General features: G+C 39.5%; 9 protein-coding genes and 1 non-coding gene across 10 annotated transcripts; 5 read left to right on the forward strand and 5 right to left on the reverse strand.

Annotated features, from left to right (window-relative positions):
* Nucleotides 1–248: 248 nt before the first annotated feature.
* Nucleotides 249–2,042, reverse strand: RPN8 (proteasome regulatory particle subunit; the record flags this gene model as incomplete). The annotated part of the gene is made up of 4 exons (XM_064829205.1): nt 249–315; nt 372–508; nt 570–1,492; nt 1,586–2,042. 4 exons carry the CDS (start codon nt 2,040–2,042, stop codon nt 249–251), a joined length of 1,584 nt encoding a protein of 527 aa, XP_064686407.1.
* A 610-nt stretch (nt 2,043–2,652) lies between these two features.
* RAB2A (Ras- protein Rab-2A) lies at nt 2,653–3,566 on the reverse strand (the record flags this gene model as incomplete). Its single annotated transcript, XM_064829206.1, has 4 exons — nt 2,653–2,970; nt 3,019–3,053; nt 3,107–3,243; nt 3,301–3,566. 4 exons carry the CDS (start codon nt 3,564–3,566, stop codon nt 2,653–2,655), a joined length of 756 nt encoding a protein of 251 aa, XP_064686408.1.
* A 709-nt stretch (nt 3,567–4,275) lies between these two features.
* On the forward strand, nt 4,276–4,977 carry ATC70_009983 (uncharacterized protein; the record flags this gene model as incomplete). Its single annotated transcript, XM_064829207.1, has 1 exon — nt 4,276–4,977. The coding sequence occupies one exon, from the start codon at nt 4,276–4,278 to the stop codon at nt 4,975–4,977; it is 702 nt and encodes a 233-aa protein (XP_064686409.1).
* Nucleotides 4,978–5,217: 240 nt separating this feature from the next.
* ATC70_009984 (uncharacterized protein) lies at nt 5,218–6,632 on the reverse strand (the record flags this gene model as incomplete). The annotated part of the gene is made up of 6 exons (XM_064829208.1): nt 5,218–5,383; nt 5,444–5,717; nt 5,774–5,968; nt 6,031–6,117; nt 6,172–6,392; nt 6,454–6,632. 6 exons carry the CDS (start codon nt 6,630–6,632, stop codon nt 5,218–5,220), a joined length of 1,122 nt encoding a protein of 373 aa, XP_064686410.1.
* Nucleotides 6,633–8,435: 1,803 nt separating this feature from the next.
* ATC70_009985 lies at nt 8,436–8,518 on the reverse strand. Its single transcript has one exon. It is a non-coding gene; the product is annotated as a tRNA-Leu (tRNA).
* Nucleotides 8,519–10,333: 1,815 nt separating this feature from the next.
* On the forward strand, nt 10,334–11,384 carry ATC70_009986 (uncharacterized protein; the record flags this gene model as incomplete). Its single annotated transcript, XM_064829209.1, has 2 exons — nt 10,334–11,166; nt 11,225–11,384. The coding sequence occupies 2 exons, from the start codon at nt 10,334–10,336 to the stop codon at nt 11,382–11,384; spliced, it is 993 nt and encodes a 330-aa protein (XP_064686411.1).
* Nucleotides 11,385–11,928: 544 nt separating this feature from the next.
* RPA2_2 (DNA-directed RNA polymerase I subunit rpa2) lies at nt 11,929–12,675 on the forward strand (the record flags this gene model as incomplete). Its single annotated transcript, XM_064829210.1, has 1 exon — nt 11,929–12,675. The coding sequence occupies one exon, from the start codon at nt 11,929–11,931 to the stop codon at nt 12,673–12,675; it is 747 nt and encodes a 248-aa protein (XP_064686412.1).
* Nucleotides 12,676–12,870: 195 nt separating this feature from the next.
* On the forward strand, nt 12,871–14,097 carry UBC2_2 (Ubiquitin-conjugating enzyme E2 2; the record flags this gene model as incomplete). Its single annotated transcript, XM_064829211.1, has 2 exons — nt 12,871–13,243; nt 13,295–14,097. 2 exons carry the CDS (start codon nt 12,871–12,873, stop codon nt 14,095–14,097), a joined length of 1,176 nt encoding a protein of 391 aa, XP_064686413.1.
* A 63-nt stretch (nt 14,098–14,160) lies between these two features.
* ATC70_009989 (uncharacterized protein) lies at nt 14,161–15,201 on the forward strand (the record flags this gene model as incomplete). The annotated part of the gene is made up of 1 exon (XM_064829212.1): nt 14,161–15,201. One exon carries the CDS (start codon nt 14,161–14,163, stop codon nt 15,199–15,201), a length of 1,041 nt encoding a protein of 346 aa, XP_064686414.1.
* A 4,768-nt stretch (nt 15,202–19,969) lies between these two features.
* On the reverse strand, nt 19,970–20,545 carry ATC70_009990 (uncharacterized protein; the record flags this gene model as incomplete). The annotated part of the gene is made up of 1 exon (XM_064829213.1): nt 19,970–20,545. One exon carries the CDS (start codon nt 20,543–20,545, stop codon nt 19,970–19,972), a length of 576 nt encoding a protein of 191 aa, XP_064686415.1.
* Between the last annotated feature and the right edge of the window lie 469 nt (nt 20,546–21,014).

Consider the following 21,014-nt stretch of genomic DNA (forward strand, 5'->3'; position numbering starts at 1 on the left):
TTTCGAGGACTTATTGATTCGGTTGATCTGATGCCTGTAATGCAAATAATTTTGATAAAGCTCGTTGAATCAGTGTAACATGTACAAGTTAAGAGTGCTGCCAGGAACGAGAATTGAAACGATCGGATGGCCAAGCACAAATGTGTAGTTGAAAGTGGCATTTTATTCAATTGGAATTGTCTGATGCATTAATGCAACATGGTATATTTGTTATTTCATCAACTATAGATGATCCTGTAGCGTCATTTCTAAGAATCCATGGTGACTAAATTATGGCCAAAATCTAGCACCATTATCCTTTTGTCTTGCCCAGCACTGTGCTTCTATTAGTTTCGTCGCTACTATACCATTTTACTATTCTTTTTACATACCTAATAATTTTGGTGCGATTGCTGAGACAGTTGAATATCCAGCTCGAGTGTCCACTTTGAAAGCTGAGCAGACATTTGTTTTGCTTTATATCCCATACTCTGAGTGTCCTATCGTAGCTACCACTAACAACAATGTTCTATGGATGGTTGTGTGTTATTGTTTGTATGGTCGTTTGTTTATAAAAGTGCGTGACCTACTTGAAAACTGTCAATTGTTCGAATCAGGTCAGAGTGTCCAGTCAAGGTCGATATACATTTTCCAGATGCAACATCCCACACTTTGAGCTTATTATCTTGTCCGCCGCTGTAGATGAGGTTGCCATCGAACCGAACACATGCTAATCCTCTTGTATGCCCAGTAAATGTCTTTAAGCAGTTGCCAGTTTCAATGTCCCATAATTTCAATGTCGTGTCGCCAGACGCAGATACCACAAGACTGCCATGAGATCCCAATGCATTCACTGGCCCGGCATGGCCAACAAGCCTCTTCAATTCTGTTCCTCGATGTCTGTCCCATACCCGTATTGTAGCATCTCGTGATGAGCTCACAATCATATCACCCACAAGGCATACATCTAAAACACCTCCACCATGTCCAATCATTCTATTCTGCGGCTCAAAATCCGGTAATGACCAAATCAGACAAGTCGAATCAGAGGAACCAGACACCATCCAGGTCATGTCGCTCGATGCACGCAAGCACAATACGCTTCCATCATGGTTCGTTTTCGTCAACACCAAGGCATTTTGCTGGTTCGATAGATTCCACAGCTTGATAGAGCGATCTCTGCTACCACTGACGACCAAATTTAGACCCACCCATACCAAGCAGTAGACGCTATCCTCATGCCCTGTGAGATATCGTGTGTTGACATGACCCTTCTTCCATCGCTTGTTCAATTCATGGTGATTCTTGTACAAATCGTAATATGGCAGTGTCACGGGCTTTGTAATGTTCGGTACATGATCAGCATGAAATAGCGTTTGCCATAGATAATGATGGTTGCTATGACACATTTGAAATAGCTGCTTGCATGTTTGTGCTAGATTTAGCAGACTCTTGCAGTCTAATAGCAGTAAAATCTTAATATTGAGCTCAGAAGGTAGATTCAGAAAGCGAGCTAAAACAAAAAAAAAAAAAAAAAAAAAAAAAAAAAAAAAAAAAAGCATGATGAGCACAACACTATAAATCATAGATTGGCATGCGACCTTACGTTGTGACGCCAATAACAAATCAGCAGTTGCCATTGTTATTTGATCACCTACTGAGATGCTGTTCATACTGTTGTAAGTACTGATGCTGTTATTACTGCTCGTTCTTCGGGGAGACACATTAAAACGGGGTATAAGTGAGGATATCATGAGCCGACGCTGCTTGGGTGGAGATGATAGACATTGAGAAGACGAAAATGAAGATCGCCGTCTACGAGTTAGTAGAGAGCTAGGCCGAGATAAGATGGGTGGCTGATTGCTATTAGTAGGGTTCAGACATTTGGTTGTTGGCGTGCCATCTTTTCGCATCACAATGGTAATGTAAGTTGGGATATCGGGCGATTTTGAGGAGGCAGATTGGGCATGCGTTTTGCTGTTATTAGTCGAGGAATTAAACGATAAGTAAGATAGTAATTTTGATGTGGTGGGTGATATCAAAGACGGTGTCAGCAATGCCATGAAGAAAAGAGAAAAAGATGAGAGCCGATAAGGAGGAGGAGGAGGAAAGAGAGAGAGAGAGAGAAAGACTAGATGACCCAACTGCAAAACTTTGTGTGTGCAAATCAGGTTTTTTTAACGTTCGAATGTCCTGTGTTACCGCTGCTAATAGCTTCAAATTGTCAGGTTTTCAACGCAACATTCTTCCATTCAAGTTACAATTTTCCGAACATGTAGGTTTTTTTTTCCTAAAAAAAAAAACGATGGTCAATATGTAATCTGTTTATTATTGTATAGTGACATTGTGTACCTTGATAGTAGAACAACATTTGGTGGCATGAATCGGGAAGCAAATCCATGGCACTGCACTCTTGGGATCACCAGTTTGTGTAGTGTGGCAGTAAGATGACATGGTATCAATGTCACCGTGTTGCAAGCGTGTCTGATGTGTCTCTATATATAGTCGCTGGTAATATGCAAGTATCATTCAATATGCCGTCCATGCAGTGCCAGTGTTTGGTGATACAATCAACATTCAAGTTTCTTCTGCTTTATTAGATTCATCTCCAGATGTTGTGTACTACAGGATTTAGATACTCTCGAGCCACTTCATCGTTGCGCCTGATCCTAGCTAGCTCAGCGTAATCACCTCCCCTTTATCCTCTTTGTTATCGCCTATGAAGGCCCTCTCTGCCATCTTGCAGAACAAGCCCACGTCTAAAACACCAGTTAAGCATTTAATCTCCTTGTACAGTGATTCAGGATCTGAAATAGGTCCAAAGTGACAATCCAAAATCATATTTCCATTATCTGTTACAACAGGACCAGCTTTATCTGTAGGTGTTGCCATCCTCAGCTTTATCGATGCAGTCGGAAACATTCGCTCGACTTGATATTGAACAGTTGTAAATGCCATCGGTATCACTTCCACAGGAACACCTTTGGTCCACTGACATCATATTAATACTGAACACAATGCTACAATCGATTGCCTTACTTTTGTCCCTAACTGATCTGATCTCTTTCTGTCGTCTATTGCAAACCATCAGCATCCGCAGCAGTTATTTAATGACATTTTCACGTACCTGCAACAAGGATGAATCTATCGGATGCTTGCGCTACCAATCTTTCTTGGAATAGACAGGCTCCTCCTCCTTTGATGGCATTCAATTCTCGATCAATCTCATCAGCACCATCAATTGTCATATCGACGACAGGATAACTAGACACCACAAGTAGCATTTAGCCTGTGTGTTATTAGAAGCATTCAAGATCTTACTTATCCAGTGATCCCAGTCTCAAGTTGTTTTGCAGAATGAGTTGCCGCGTCTGAAAGCTGGTGGGTATACAGACAACATCACTTGAAAACGGGTGTTGCTTCAAATACTCTATGGCATACACTATCGTGCTTCCTGAGCCAATACCAATGACGGAGGGTTTAGATTGAATCAGATGTTTCATTGCTGAATAGCCAGCCCACTGTTTGCCTCTTTCTGCAGACTGTGTTGAAAGCTGGCGATGTAGGATTCGAATGCTTGCAGACATGATGATCAACTCTGACTACCAAGTGGATCACGCTCGAAAAAAAAAGAGACATGCTAATTTGGTTTTCCCGGATCCCTTTCATTAAGCGCAGTCCGTGGAGTAGCTCGACCCCATATGACCGTATTTGAAATGTATGATGGTATCATCTTGTAGTCTAGCACACTACAGATCTATGACAACAGTATTTGTACATCGACAGGACTGTTGCTCTTATCATTGTACGCAATGATTATTCTGATTCATTATAAGAATTGAGCTATAAATCCTATCCATGCTTCAGGCCCTGAATAGCATGACCTAGATGTTCATTCATACCGACAAAGAGCGCAAATGATCGATGTGAGATCTTCCACACCGTAAACAGGAACCCGTTGTCTAGGCGGGGTTTCTCGGCAATGATCCCACTTGTGAATAGAAAAAAGAAAAGTGAGGGAGAGCAACCCTTGCCAAAACCTTAACAGATGTAAAAGTGATTTAGGCAGGAGAAAATCAGTTCAAGCAGAGCTCAATTCAAAAATAGAACTTTCCAGGTTGCAGTTTGCATTGATTGTTTGTACATCGTAAGTTGTTTTGAATGGACATTTGATCAACATCAAAATATGCGTCAAAAGCCTTTCCGACTGACCCCGGCTAAATTTGTATAAAAACTCTATCTTGATATTCAACACCGTTTTTTTTTTTTATATTTTTATATTCTACAACGCTCATCATGTCAGTCCGTTCAATCACTTTGGTTCGCAATGCGATGGTAGGTAAAAGCTTCGCTTCTACTATGTGTCCCTTGGTGAGATCTCCTGCTGCCAGAATCCGACCTCTTCAACGGCATTTAACTACAAAACCCAACTCTACCACATCTCGATTCTTTTCCACAGCTCCTGGAAAGCCACAACAACAACAACAACAACAACAAGCATCTAAAATATCGTCCATGGCATCATCACCCAGTATCATCCAAGCTGCCAAAGTGAAAGCAGAGCCTAAACCATCTAAATTGAAGGAACTCACCAAAAAGTACGGCGCAGTGGGTATCATTGTATATCTCGGTGTTGGTTGTGTGGATCTAGGTATCACTCTTGGTGTTATTCAATTAGTGGGGCTGGATAAAGTGAAAGCACTGGAAAGAGGCGTATTGGACATCGTTTACAACACGGGTGAGAGATTTGGAATCAAGAGAAAGGAAGACGTTTTGGTGACATCTGACGAGAGTGTGATGAGCAGCGATGCCGACGATACCCCTTCATTTGCCTCTGTGTTCATTTTGGCCTATGGTATTCACAAAACGCTACTGCTTCCTGTCAGACTTGGCATTACAGCTGCAATTACACCTGCAATTGTTCGTAAATTGCACCAAATGGGCTGGGCTCGTTACTTTCCTAGATTATTAGGCGCCACTACACCAAAAAAGCCATAAAAATACCTCCACATATTGCATCATTATCTTCGTCTTTCAGAAAACTGTATTTCCTTTAGAGCTATTATACACAACTTCATTGTACAATAAATTAACCACTACTTCAATTCCATGGGCCCTTTTCTCCACAAATCTTGTGCAACCACTATTTAAGCTTTCAAGGGCATTGCTTGGGAGCAAGCAAGGGGCTATTTTATTAGAATATAAGAAAAGTAAATATGAGGGTTATGTCGCAGACACTTAATCCAGCTGGAAACGGTCAGCTTCATTGGGACAATACAACTCGAGCGTAGAGTTCCAAGTCATTGTTTTTGGTTTGTGAGACAAAGGAACAAACAAAGTGTTCCATAATGATTTGGCAACATAAGAATGTCCCAGAGTGCTAGGGTGGAAACAGTCAATGTTGCTATAATTTGGGCAGACGTTAGTTGTGCTTACAAGTCTGTACTTGTATGATGGCACTCACCTCAAGCCCTGAACAGGGAAGGTATCCACTTTGATGTTGGCAGGAGAGTAGATGACACCGAATGAATCTGTTTGCAAAGCCTTGAATTTCTGAGCAATTGCAGCCAATTGCTTGGTATATCCAACAGAGACCTCATTCATCTTGGGGCGATATTCTTTGGCAATAGCACAAGGACATTCAACTTGATTGATGACAAAATCAGTGTGTTGGAAGGGCTTGCAGTAATCTTGGCCGGCAGTGACAGTATAGACTTCAGTTACATTGAATGTGCCAACTAAATTAAGACTAGTCAGTGAAACAATGCAAATTTAAGTTCTTTTGTAGACTTACTCAAGTTGACAATGACACGAGGAATGTTCTTTCTGATACGCTCAACGGCTGCAGTAACATGTTGGCCATACTTTTCAGGGGTTAATAGGGGGAAGACAGCGTCAATGCACGAAGCACATTGATCATTACTGCCAATCTGTAAGTTGATAAACTTCCAATCATCTTTAAAATTGACACCTGGGGTCAGTTTCATCGCTACAAGTAGTTGCTGATTGAGTTATTGTGTCGTTGTGGATAAAGGACATGTAACAATATACCTGTGATAAGATAGTCAAGTTGGCTATCCAGATTTTCGGCCATGGCAGCACTTTGGGCAGCATTCAGGACATCCTTTAAAGGTCTGTCTATTGTCAATTGTAAGTGACGAGCATTGTCAAATTATATCTAGGTGTATTTACATTGGAAGGGAGGACAGATAATGCCATAACAAATCTCAACTAGATGCTCCTTGACAGAGGCACCTTTGAGAGAGGGGTTGTATCTCTTAAAGTAGTTGGGAACAGTGTCAGCACCAGGATCTCCACCTCCACCATAACTAATACCACGATATTCGTAGAGACTTTTGATGTTGACAATGTTTGTTCCTTGAATACCCTCAGCAGCAAATCCAGCCATGATACTAGATGTTACATGTTTGGTTTAGATGTCTATCTGGGGTATTTGCATTATATAATGTTTACCTGTCACCAAGAGCGGCAACCACTTTGATATCATCAGGACGTAGATCAGCAACACTAGTAGCAGCCGTTGATCTAGGCTTCAAGGCAGGGCAACCATCGATTGATGATGCTGTGGCTGCATAAGTTTGGCCAATGCAAAGAGTAGCAATTGCCGCGAGTGTTGTCAGAGTAAACCGCATTGGAAATAGAGAGGTGGTTTGATAAAAAATGAGATATTCGACTTGCAATATACAGCTTATATATCCATTTTAAATTTTACGAGACAGTATTACACTCAACAGTTTCAACGTAGCATGCTTCCCTGTGCTCCATTTCATATGTTTCTCGTTACATTTTGTGAATTTAATAAGTGTTGTGGAAGGTCAGTATACAAGTATTCAGGCCCACAACATAAAAAAAAATTGTTTCAGATTTTGTTTTACTAGATTTTGATCTAATGTCTAAACTGATCTTGATCATTGGATTGAGGATTATTGCATATGAAAGTATTTGGCTCTACATTTGTGTGTGAGTGTGTGTGCATTTACTCTTTCTTCAGCGTAACCTACCACAACTCATTCGATTACTGTTACAGAAAACGATGTGTATACACAAGTAGCAAGTTCCGAGATGTTGTTGTTTCTCTTTGCCCCTAAATACTATTGCTAATGCTACTTACATAATGACTTGTTTAATATGGGTTTCTTTGAACCTTGTTTGCGTTACAAATGAAAATTTGATTGATCTACATCTCTGTCGCATCGTAAGACATTTTAGACCTGTAGTTTGGAATCGTAGTTAGTCTTGAACATTAAGTTTTCCTGTATTATGTTGCGAATTTTAACATGGTGAAACGTTACGACTGCATTATTAACAGATTCAGGTTACTTGGAGAATGTAAGTTGCTGAACAATAAGCTACTCGCTGTATGTACTCAAAGAACATTCTGAATTCACTATTAGATGATCGAGCACAAATCCCAAAATTCATTAATTAACATCATCAGCTGCTGTCTTTTCCGTTAAAGTTGATTATGTGATTATGCAAACAATACACATATAGAGCAAATCATGCCATATTTGCATGTGAATCATAAAATCTAGCTTCAGCATTCTTTTTGTCCATATTGTGTTCCTGAATTTGCATTGTAGCTTTATTTAGATTTTGACATAACGTAAGAGCGCGAAATCCAAGTAAAAATAATGGGGAAGCACTTAACTGATGTTTGTTGATAAAATTACAGAGCTGTATAACCTTTTTCGCTGCGTGCAATTTCTAAAGAAAAGTGTAATCCTGATATGGGTGGTTGACATGTTAAAATGTATCAACATTCGACATTGCTTAAATTCTCAATATTTACCTAAAACAGGCAATTACTGTTGGTAATTTGATTTCATATCCTTATATACAATAGAATTTTGCTATCCGTGAATGACGATTATTAAGTTAAATTCCCATAAAATGAACCCCGTTTATTTTTCCTAGAGAACAACACAACCCAGAAGGATGATACAAGATTCTCTTGGAATTTGAATGTGATCAATATTTCTAAAGCCATTGTTAGATTAACAAAGAAGCAAATGGCAACTCAATGGCTAAAGTATGCAGACATACGTCGGTTGTAAATTTTATATAATTATTCTGCTTTGCATGAGATCATTCGGTAGAATGGCTACCGATTTTCTTGCATTGCTGGCTGCACATGTCTTATGATGATGACCCCGCGGCTGTGTCAACAGAAGAGCTTCTCAAAAACAAGAATCTGTGGAACGAGATCGAATTAGGCTACCATTGGCGTTAAATAAGCAGGTCTACAAAAGTTTTGTTCCCTTCGAGATAATTTTGCGTACTTGGGTACTTTTAAACTACAATATTGCTTTTGCAAACAAAATTTATTTGTTTATTCGGAAAAGTAACAGAAATTGGAATTGATAAATGTTAAACAATTGACCAAATTCATGCCATACAAACGTCTCACGGCAATCAAACGCAAAAAAAAATATTGCTGACTGTGAGATTCGAACTCACGCCTCTTGCGAGACCGCAACTTGAGTGCGGCGCCTTAGACCAACTCGGCCAAATCAGCTGTTTTATTTGATACGTGTGTATCTTTTTCTTGGTTACTTGGCTCTATCTCGATTTCCTAAAAAGGCAATATACCGTATATGGAAAAGGCGCAATGTGGTGGATTCAAGGTATAATTCTCTAACTTATCTACTATGTCTTACTTGAAGGGTTACTCCTCGTTGGTGTGGTGTTCTGGTGCATTGACACACTCATATAATTGTTGTAAAACTGTATGTTATCTCTTGATGGTGCGTTGATACTGTTATTCTAGTCGATGTGGTCTCTATTTGGTGTATTGCTAATCAATGTTGGTGCTTACTCAATTGGTGTCGCTTCTATTTTGTTGTTGTTACATATTCGTTTGATCGTGGTGCTTCTTGTCAAGTTTAGCCGAAATCTAATCAGTATTTGGAGCCGATAATGTTGAATCGATGAATTAGTCAGGGATCTAAATGAGATTGCGCGCTAATAGCCAAGCATTACTATTTTGAAATGTGGATTTGACTCTGGACTTTGACTCAGGATAGATGCAAACCAATTAATGTCGAATCGATGCAAGATTCAAGTGGAATTACAACAATGGAATTGGGGTGTTACTATTTTAAACGATGGGATCGACTCAAAAACGCGGGTACATGAAATTGACATTAAATTGAAAGCAATCCAATTTGGGGTTACATTTGATCAGGGCACTGACATTCGGATCTGAATTGAGCCTGACAGGAGAATAACAATAGAACAATGACATATATAAATAGTGTTTTGAATTGCATCTTAATAAACATTATCCATTTTTTTCTTCTTATTCTAATCTGGAGTTTAGTTACTAGTGCCAATCTAGTACGAACAAACCTAAAGAACCCTTAAATTCATCTCTCATAATTATTGGGATAGTTCTTACAGTCTTCCTTTCCACACAACAATACTTATATCTTGATTACCAACTACCAAGGTAATCATTATAGAGAGCTTGATATTTATCATATTTGATACTCTGCGGTGCTGGTTTTGTAAAATGTGTAGAGAAATGTGTGGAAGATCTTGCAGTAATAGTTGATCCCGAGACAAAACCAAGTAATTAAAGCTGTTTAAGTTGCTGATGTGTTGCAATAACCTTGATGTAGACAGTATCTCAGCGATTAAATGTATATATAAAGTTATGTACCCAAAAGATTTAAACGTAAGAAAGTTCGATTTATTTCAAATGTGTTGTATAGATTCAAGTATATATGTCAAAATAAAAAAATGTAAGAATAATCGATTTGAACACCAGTTCAGGAACAGCACTCTAATAGGCTCAGAGTTCAGATACCGCTTCTTGAAATCAGCACCACCACAAAATCCTTTTACCATCGTAACATATTTTGTCGTGCCTAAATTTAGGTTTAAACCAAATTTGAAGAAAGCGACTAAAAGGCGCCAGCGTATACTCGAAGGTTCTGGAAACTGACAGCAAGCATTGATCTGATTATCAGTTGCTATATCAAGTACTATATCTACTCGAAAGTTCCATTGATTAAGTAATTATCGATCGTAGAAATAGTATAAATATAAGTTGTAAATGCAATCAATAAACAGTATCTTCGAACATAATCTCAATCTATTAGTTACACTCTAAGTTATTTGTTAACTCCTACCATTGGATATATCTATCAAGACGACAACTGGTAGCAGCAGGACAAAAAACAAATTCAAATTACAAAGTTATTTCTCAAGGTTATTCTAAAGGTTATTCTAAAGGTTATCTCTCAAGGTTATTTTTCAAGGTTCTCTTGACGTTCGTTATTGGTTTCTCTACAAGTTTCTCTGATTTTCTCTGGTTCTCTATAAGTCTATGAACGAAGATATTACTATGTCAAGTGCAAATATTGTTGGTAACAACTCTGGTTACGTTCGCAAGGTCCGTGAACCCGATGTTTTTAATGGTGAAAGAGACGCTATTGTTCTAAAAAACGCATGGATTTACTCTTTGGAGTTGTATTTCTCCTTGGTAAAGATTGAAAACACCCAAGAAAAGCTTTTGGTTGGACTTTCTCTGTTGCGAAATGATGCTCAATTGTGGTACTCACAGATGAGTGCCTTTGATAGTGAGCATACACCACAAGATTGGGAAACGTTCAAGACGGCATTGCGTAATGAATTCATACCAATCGATGCCACTGCCAAGGCGCGCGATGGTATGGCTAATCTGGTCCAAGTCTCGAATGTTACGAGTTATATCAACGCATTCAGACGTCTACTATTACAGATCCCGGATATGACGCCTGGTGTAGCTCAAGACAAGTTTGTGAGAGGACTAAAACAACCTCTTCGTCATGCTGTGCGATCTCATTTTCCCAAATCGCTGGAGGAAGCTCAGCGTTTGGCTCTTGCCATCGAAGGTGCTGGTGAAGACGAGGTAGTTCAACCTATTAGGCCGAATGTACCGCAACCTCAGTATGAATCGATGGATTTGGATGCAATCCGTGAACTAGTCAATGCTATTAATGGTGTTCCTGGCGGTCGACGTAACTTTAATGCTGGTAACAAACCCAGAAACAATACCAACATTAAATGTTACAATTGTCAAGGTTGGGGACACATGCAAGGTGAGTGCCCCAGCCCTCGTACTAATGGTCGTGGTGGTGGAAAACGCTATGGTGGCTCTTTTAAAAAGCATTTAAAAGAGTAAGCGTGTCTGACGAGGGGGAGATCAGGCACGCTCTAATAGAAGATCCCTCAACAGTATCAAAGTAGGAGATACTGTTCCCAAGACTGGTAATGATGGTGTTGATCTGTTAGATCTCGATAGCGATCACGAAGTGGATGATCTAAAGACTGACAGCAATTATTTGTTTAATTTGGAAAAGAACAATAAAACTGTTGCATACAAGCATGCATCTTAGGCTACATTCACTTTCTCCTCAAGCCACCTTTTACAGTGTAGCAGCATAGATGATGTTTATCGTATCACATCACATCTATGTTTACAAGTCCAGTCAATTGTGTGTGCACAGGTGCCTCAGGAACTACAATACATTCAATCTCCCCAATGTCAAGATATCGAGATCCACCTACACTACATGAAACATACCGACTTAGGTGGCCTCTCAACAAGCTATACCAACAATCCATAAGGCCCCAGTGGCCTGCTATTTATATACCATCTCAACGTAGTAGTCATTGACCAGGGATCTACCATATTTAAGCAAGCTAGATGCCCTGTAATAAAGAAGCTCTTTGCTTTCGTTTTAGATACAGTTGACAACTGATTATTATCATCGACTTATTATTACGAATTCATCAAAAACTACTACTGATTTGCCATTGTACTCTTTTGATCTCTATTCTAATGATGGAACTCGTGATTGCCTCAAGCCTATCAAGGTACTGTTGGATACTGGTGCTAGCTCAAACTACATTAGTCCTACATTAGTTAATCCTACAACAATGAAGATCACACCATTACATTCTAAACACGAAGTGGAAACGGCTAATGGACAAGTATCTGTTATCAAGGAAAAGGTGGAATTTTCGGTCTCGGCTAATGGTGTTGGTCAACGTATACAGGCTTATGTGTTTGATACTAAATTTGATCTTATTCTTGGTCAACAATGGTTCAAACAGTATAAACCTGTTCCCAATTGGTCTAATAACTCTTGGTCTATTCCTGGCCCTCATGGTATTGGTATGGCTGTCTTGTCTCCGGTAAATCTGGTATCTAATGCTCAAGATTTGGTGTATGTCATGGCCAAAAGACAAATGCAGCGCTCTCTGCGAAAAAACAAGATTGATGAATTGTTTTTGGTACATGTCAAAGAGTCTGGTGACTGGCACAACATGGTGGATACTAGTGATAATCTCGGAAAGGATATCTCTAAACTGTTGGATGAGTACAAGGATGTTTTCACGGAAAAACTACCTCCTGGTTTACCTCCTGATCGTGGTATCGAACATGTTATCGAGACTGGTGATGCTGAACCTGTATGCAAACATCCTTTCAAGATGAGTCCTTTAGAATTGGATGAACTACAACGTCAACTAAAGGAATTGTTGGACAAAGGCTTCATCCAACCTAGTTCGTCTCCTTGGGGTGCTCCTGTTCTGTTTGTGCGTAAAAAGTCTGGCGAGCTTCGAATGTGCATTGATTTCAGAATTATCAATTCTTTATGCACTAAAAAGCTCAACATCCCCTAACCTCGTATAGATGAGTGTTTGGAACGCCTCGGCGGGGCTAAATACTTTGCGCAATTCGATCTGACGAGCGGCTACCACCAAATTAGGCTATCTAGCGCAGATGTCCCTAAAACTTGTTTTGTTACACGCTATGGTGCTTTTGAATGGCTTGTGCTTCCTTTCGGACTCCGAAATTCTCCGTCGGTGTTTCAAAATATGATGAACAAGTGTCTTTCTGGCTACATTGATCGATTCGTCCAGCTCTACTTAGACGACATTTTGGTGTACTCTCCAACGGCTGAATCGCATCTGGAACACATTCGTCTAGTTCTGGAAAGGTTTAGGCAGTTCAAGTTATATGCCAACCCGAAAAAATGTAAGTTCAATCAGCGTGAAGTGGAATTTCTAGGCATGAAAGTCTCGGCGGATGGTATCCTACCCTCTGATTCCAAGATCAAAGCTATTAAGAATTGGCCAGTTCCTACTAATGTGCAAGAGGTCCGTCAATTTGTTGGTTTGGCTTCTCACTACCGAAGGTTTATTCGACAATTCTCGTCTGTAGCTGCTCCTTTAACTGAACTCACTAAGGGTACTGGTCCTAAACGTCGCGGCATTATCTGGAGCCAAGAGTGTTAAAAAGCTTTTGATCAATTGAAATCCTTATTAACACATGCCCCTTGTCTCCAGCCTCCTGATGTGAGCAAACCATATATCATTGAGACAGATAGCTCTGACTTTGGTTGCGGTGCGGTGCTCTTGCAAAAAGATGATCAAGGCGTTCTACATCCTTTGGCATTTGAATCTAAGAAATTCTCTATGGCTGAACGTAATTACCCTGCTCAAGAGAGGGAATTACTTGGTGTTTTGCATGCTTTGCGGGTATGGAGATGCTTCATTGACGGTGCAGACTATGTGGTGTATACGGATCATAACCCTTTGCAATATCTAAGGTCACAATCTAAACCCACAGCTCGTTTGGTTCGTTGGTTGTCTGAAATCGAGACTTACGATCCTAAAATACTGTACAAACCTGGCAAAATCAATCAAGTCCCGGACGCTTTATCTTGTCGTGATGGTGCTAGCTGTGTAGCTGCTGAAACTAGTATGGAGCCTTGTTATTTGTACTCTGTTGAGTCAAATATCATGGTACATCCTTCGGATTGGCCTACCTTCTATCTAACCAAGCAAGAGTTAGTTCCTGGTTCGGTGAAACCTTTACTCAAGTCCAATGCTAACCGGTTTATTCTCAAGAATGAAAAGGTCTATCGCAAGGTAAAAATTGGTGAGCGAGAGTTTGAAGCAAGGTTCTGTCCTTTTTCCAATCGTGCTACTCTGGTCAACAGATTCCATGAAGGTTTTGGTCACGCTGGTCAAGGTACTGTCTTTGAGCTTATGCGAAAGCGTTGGTGGTGGCCCAATATGCGAGCCGATATTCAAAGCTGACTAACAACTTGTAAGGAATGTCAGTTAGCTTCTAGTTCTGGTAAAAACAAACGTCATGCCCCAATGGTCTCTTTGGATATACCTCCTGCTTTTGGTCGCTGGCATTTGGATTTTGTCGGTGAATTGCCTTTAACTCCACAAGGTAACAAATGGCTCTTAACTGCGGTTGACTACACTACCAACTGGCCTATTGCTCGTGCCGTACCGGAAGCTACAGCGGAAGCCGTTGCTGATTTCATTTATGAGGAAATCGTAATGCGTTTTGGTTGCCCCCAAGAAATTTTAACAGATCGTGGTGCCAATTTCATGTCCAATGTGGTGAAGCTCTATATGAACCGGGTTAAGACTAATCACAAGTTTACCTCTGCTTTTCATCCTCGAACCAACGGTAAATGCGAACGTCTCAATGGTATTCTCAAGGCTATGCTCAAAAAATACGTAAATGGCGCTATTCACATATGGGATAAATTTGTTGACACTGCTCTTTTCGCTGCCCGGGTTCGTCATCACCGTTCTACTGGTTACTCTCCTTTTTACTTGGTCTATGGTCGTGAGCCGCTACTGCCTGGCGATTATATTCGTCCTTACTTTGATAAGTCAACGTCAAATGATCCTAGAACTATCGCGGAACATACTGCTCGTGAATTGGAAGATCTTGGTCAAGTTCGTGCTGCCGCTGCTCATCGTATGAAGACGGTTTCAGAATCGGACAAAAAACGTTGGGATGCTGCAGTTGAGAAACTTGAATTTGAAATCGGTGATCATGTCCTGCTTAGAAACGAACAGAAGTATGGTCTCGAGTACAACTGGATTGGTCCTTTTATCGTCATTGGTAAAAACTCGGAAACGCATGTTTACAGATTGGAAACTGTTGGTGGCGAACCTTACTCTTCTTGGGTGCATGTTGATCGCTTAAAAGGTGTTAAGGCTGAATCCATTGATACTCCTTGGTACAATCCCACTGTGTCTCGTGCTGCTTGGCGTGAAGAAATGGGCCTCAACTCTAGTAATCAGGCTGTATCTTGTACTTCTAGTTTCTCTGGTACTTCTGGCTCTGTCGATCAAGTTGATCAGAGTCGATCAACAATCTCGGGGGGGGAATGATGTCGTGCCTAAATTTAGGTTTAAACCAAATTTGAAGAAAGCGACTAAAAGGCGCCAGCGTATACTCGAAGGTTCTGGAAACTGACAGCAAGCATTGATCTGATTATCAGTTGCTATATCAAGTACTATATCTACTCGAAAGTTCCATTGATTAAGTAATTATCGATAGTAGAAATAGTATAAATATAAGTTGTAAATGCATTCAATAAACAGCATCTTCGAACATAATCTCAATCTATTAGTTACACTCTAAGTTATTTGTTAACTCCTACCATTGGATCTATCTATCAAGACGACATGTATTAGGAAGCGTAGGGTGATCATCACAACTTATATAGTCGAATATCAATAAATGGATTAAAGAAGTCGACAGGAGACAAAATTTGGCCAATCTTGAACAGAAGAAAAACAAACTGAGTTTGAATGATTTCTGGCATCTTTATAACCTGTATCATCATGATATTCACTAGGAATGATGGCTGCAATCTCGTTGACAGTTGGCAGGTTTTGAGTGCGCGTATTTTCGCGAACAATTAGCTCCAATCTCATTTGAGGATTCAATTGAATACGGACATCCTTGTTGATAAAATTTCAGGTCTATCATCCTTCCTCTTCAGTCAGAATCTCATGATCATGCTTGTAAATGCGAACAAAGACTTTTTGATATTATGCATCTGGTTGGCCACGACGACGCTATTTTCATTTGAGCCTGTTATATGATTTTGGAGTATAGAGGTTGCTTTGAAAAATAAAGAAGAATATGGCTTTATTTTTATTATAAAAAACAAGAAGATAAACCAAGACCAAAGGAGAGAAACTACTATCACTCCAATAGCAGTGATAGCAGTTCACCAGAGAGGGTCGCCAGGCCAGAGTAGGTATCGATAGCCCGACTATTTACAACCGAGTGAGTGAAAGGAGGGTTGACCGCGGCGCACACAAACGATGCCCCCCTAATCACCCACGCCCATCAATAAATTTAGGGCGTAAAGCAGTTTTAAGCAGAGAAACAATATTAGTAAAAGGAACCTTTTGCATTCATAAAAGATACGTACCAGTTTGTATATGACTGCATATGGCCGCTTTGACTCGATTTCACCTCCAGAAAGAATATCAAAGCAGCCATACAGAACAGTTCCCTTGAGGATTGCATTCCCTAGATTTGATTGCTTTCATACACAGGAGTTTTTTTTAGGACCCTTCACTACCCTTATCCTCACGCATAGCGTATAGTCGTCTCTTGCGGCAGCCAAAACAAGAGGAACTTTTCCTTACTTTGGGCAGATAGCACACGAAGATTATCAGCTTGGTGAGCCGTTACCCCACCAACTACCTACTCTTCAATTACATGATATAGACCACATGCAAAAGAGCACATGATGTAACATGTATACGCGAGATCAACAGCTTGGTAGGCCGTCACCCTACCAACTACCCTATTCTCGTAAAGAACCAATACGGATAGCGTACATAGCAACACGAAAGTTACTAGGAGATGGCATGTATTCCGTAGTATATAAATGGACGCATTTGTGGCTAAATCCGGTTTGGGGAGAGTTCAGGCTAATACTCCATCATCGAATGATTGCCAAGATAGATCTGTATGAGAAGGCAAAGCAACCCAATCTCTTCGTAAAAAGCAGCATCTTTTCAGAGCCAAGACCAGTGGCAAGCCGGCCAAGGATATAAAGGCACCACTTGATACCGCCAAAGGACCAGATAGAAAGAGACCAAGACCAGACAGAGAAGAAAACCAAAAAAGCATACAGAAAGGGGGAGAAAAACCAAAAGACCAGTGTGATTATGCATAAAAATACAACGCGTTTCAGAGTCACATTCCGAAACACTATTATGATGTTACTAACAGCACTACACTGCAAAATTTCCGAGTGGCGTAGAATTATAGGCTTCACTTGGGAGTCCTTTGAATAGAAATTTGGACACGTTTTGAGGGGCGGCGCTGCTGCTAGATAACCCAAATGCTTTTCTGATGATAACAATGATGATTATGACGCTAAGCAATTGTCCTTTCAACTCCATGATCCCCATTTGATCAGCATCGCAACCATCATTGTTATCATCAGCAACACCACCAGCAAAAATAATTCAAGCTCAGTTTGTTTTTCTTCTGTTCAAGATTGGCCAAATTTTGTCTCCTGTCGACTTCTTTAATCCATTTATTGATATTCGACTATATAAGTTGTGATGATCACCCTACGCTTCCTAATACATGTCGTCTTGATAGATAGATCCAATGGTAGGAGTTAACAAATAACTTAGAGTGTAACTAATAGATTGAGATTATGTTCGAAGATGCTGTTTATTGAATGCATTTACAACTTATATTTATACTATTTCTACTATCGATAATTACTTAATCAATGGAACTTTCGAGTAGATATAGTACTTGATATAGCAACTGATAATCAGACCAATGCCTGCTATCAGTTTTCAGAACCTTCTTCGAGTATACGCTGGCGCCTTTTAGTCGCTTTCCTCAAATCTGGCTTAAACCTAAATTTAGGCACGACATTTTGATACGTGTGTATCTTTCTCTTGGTTACTTGGCTCTATCTCTATTTCCTAAAAAGGCATTATACCGTATATGGGAAAGGCGCCAGGTGGTGGATTCAAGGTATAATTCTCTAACTTATCCACTATGTCTTACTTGAAGGGTTACTCCTCGTTGGTGCGGTGTTCTGGTGCATTGACACACTCATATAATTGTTGTAAAACTGTATGTTATCTCTTGATGGTGCGTTGATACTGTTATTCTAGTTGATGTGGTCTCTATTTGGTGTATTGCTAATCAATGTTAGTGCTTACTCAATTGGTGTCGCTTCTATTTTGTTGTTGTTACATATTCGTTTGATCGTGGTGCTTCTTGTCAAGTTTAGCCGAAAATCTAATCAATATTTGGAGCCGATAATGTTGAATCGATGAATTAGTCAGGGATCTGAATGAGATTGCGCGCTAATAGCCAAGCATTACTATTTTTGAAATGTGGATTTGACTCTGGACTTTGACTCAGGATAGATGCAAACCAATTGATGCCGAATCGATGCAAGATTCAAGTGGAATTACAACAATGGAATTGGGGTGTTACTATTTTAAACAATGGGATCGACTCAAAAACGCGGGTACATGAAATTGACATTAAATTGAAAGCAATCCAATTTGGGGTTACATTTGATCAGGGCACTGACATTCGGATCTGAATTGAGCCTGACAGGAGAATAACAATAGAACGATAGCATATATAAATAGTATTTTGAATTACATCCTAATAAACATCATCCATTTTTTTTTCTTATTCTAATCTGGAGTTTAGTTACTAGTGCCAATCTAGTACGAACAAACCTAAAGAACCCTTAAATTCATCTCTCATAATTATTGGGATAGTTCTTACAGTCTTCCTTTCCACACAACAATACTTATATCTTGATTACCAACTACCAAGGTAATCATTATAGAGAGCTTGATATTTATCATTATCTCGTCGTTTACAATATATATACATAGTATATATGTTCACAATATTAGATGAGATTGAATAAAGATATTCTTTGTTCAATTCAATCAAAACACTGCTTATATCCTAGCTATAGATTACGGCTAACGTCAGTTACTACCGTTAGCTTCTGCTTCTTTCTAAATTGTCTGCGGACCGGAATGGTTGGCTTAAACACTTGCCTCTTATTAGCGTTGTGTCGCAATACGGCTTCAGGTACCAACCCATCAAACATATCAATGACAATTTTTTCGTCTTGTGAGATATATTCAATAGGTAGAGTTAACAAAGAAATAGAGTTAGTGTAGCTAATACTTAGTGATTATGTTGAGAGATGCTGTTTGTTGTGCCAGAAGGGCTACAACTGTCTATAAAGATTAAGGTATTCTTGATGGGTAGATATGTCTGTGTTGTGCAACAACATGAACAAGCTATGATAATTGAAGTGCATCTCAGCTATCTAAATACTGAGGTTCACCAGATATGATAAGCGTTGTACAAGATAAATTGCTACTTTGGCATTCAGAACTTAGTATAAATAGAATAACTCTTGTCTTCATCAGTAAATCTTTAGTTTTTGTGTCTGATCTTATTCAAATAAGTCTTTTCTTGTTTTTATAATATCGAACATTTTTTATAAGCTACAAATAATACTTCTTTTATCCTTTGTGCTTAACATAAATATTTTGCATTTTTATAAAATTAAATAAATTTCACTATTCACTTTCATGAGGCTACCGTTCTTTTTCTAATCAAATGAATAAAGCGCATAATACTGTAGGGGGAAAAACTGTCCCGTTCGTTTAAAATTTTGTCTTTTTGCACAAGTTTTTGGTCATTTCTTTGTATACAAAGTCGAAATATATATCGTTCGAATGAGAGAAAGTAGTGCTATCTATACATAATTATAACTTTTTCAAAAACTAAAATCCAATGATTTTATTGGTTAAAAAATAAATATAGAAAAATGTACATTTTATTATAAAATCATTAATAGTGAGTTGAACCACCTTTGCTCTTGATGGCAGCCTTGATCCGGGCAGGCATACTATCAATATATTTTTGGCACTCTTTTTCTGTTATTTTGTACCACTGAATGTTAATACGCCGCTCTAATTCTTCTTTTGTTGAGGGCCTAGTGGGACACTTATTAAGACGAAGCTTTAGGAGATGCCAGACATGTTCAATGGGATTAAGATCGGGACTTTGGGGTGGCCAATCCATGACTTCGTCTAGGTTAAACCCATTGTCGGTGAATCATTGTTTAGTAATGCCCGATGTATGCGGTGTTGCTCTGTCTTGTTGAAATCGCACATCAGATGGTGTCTTCCCAAAGTGCTCAAGAGTGTCGTTCAATGATGTCTTCGAAATATCGACATACAAGCCCGAGTTTATTGCGTCTTCAATAATGGTAGTACCATAACTAGGTCCCTCCGCTGTTATACAACTCCAGAACATAACCCCACCGTCATTTCCCTGCAACTGAGACTTGACTTGATACGATTGCATGATTCGGCCGCCACCATTCGTCCAGTAAAAAGAATTACCATCTGAACCCCAAAGGTTTATTCTTGTTTCATCCGAAAACACCCAACGACGCCAATCAGCAATAGTAAGATGCCTATGCTTTTTAGCCCACACCAATCGAAGCCGCTTGTTTGTCTTGCTAACAAAATTGGTCTTTACTTTTCTACGAGATTTAAGTCCATTTCGTCTCAATGACTTGCGAATGCCATTAATTGACATATCATGGCCCATCGATCTTAAACTTTCTTGTGCCGCTCGGGGATTATCTAAAGCACCTGATCGAAGTCCTCTTGACACTAGGAACATACAATGCGCGAAAAAAACGTTCCAGTGTTTTGCCAAATTGCACTTATAGCCAGTTTTCTCTGCAAATATCAAAGCTACTGGGGTTTGCTTAGTTTCGTAAATAGCCTAAGTAGTTGGCTATCAGATGATATATTATTCACTTTATTCACATAATTAGAAAAAGAATGGTAGCCACATGAAAAGTGAAAAGTCGAATTTATTAAATTATATAAAAAAGCTCAATATTTAGTTGGACCACCTTTACTCTTGATAACCGCTTTGATTCGGCGTGGCATGCTGCCTATGTATTTAAGACAGTCTTCTTTTGTGAATTTATACCATTCCTGTTCAATTCTGTCTTCTAGCTCAGAAAGGCTGGTGGCCCTAGTAGGGTACTTGTTCAAACGACGTTTTAGTTGATGCCAGACATGTTCAATGGGGTTTAGGTCAGGGCTTTGGGGAGGGCCAATCAAGGACACTTTGCACAGAG

Source organism: Mucor velutinosus (genome assembly GCF_035048745.1).
Source record: "Mucor velutinosus strain NIH1002 chromosome Unknown tig00001563, whole genome shotgun sequence".
In the NCBI taxonomy this organism is placed as follows: Eukaryota; Fungi; Mucoromycota; class Mucoromycetes; order Mucorales; family Mucoraceae; genus Mucor; species Mucor velutinosus.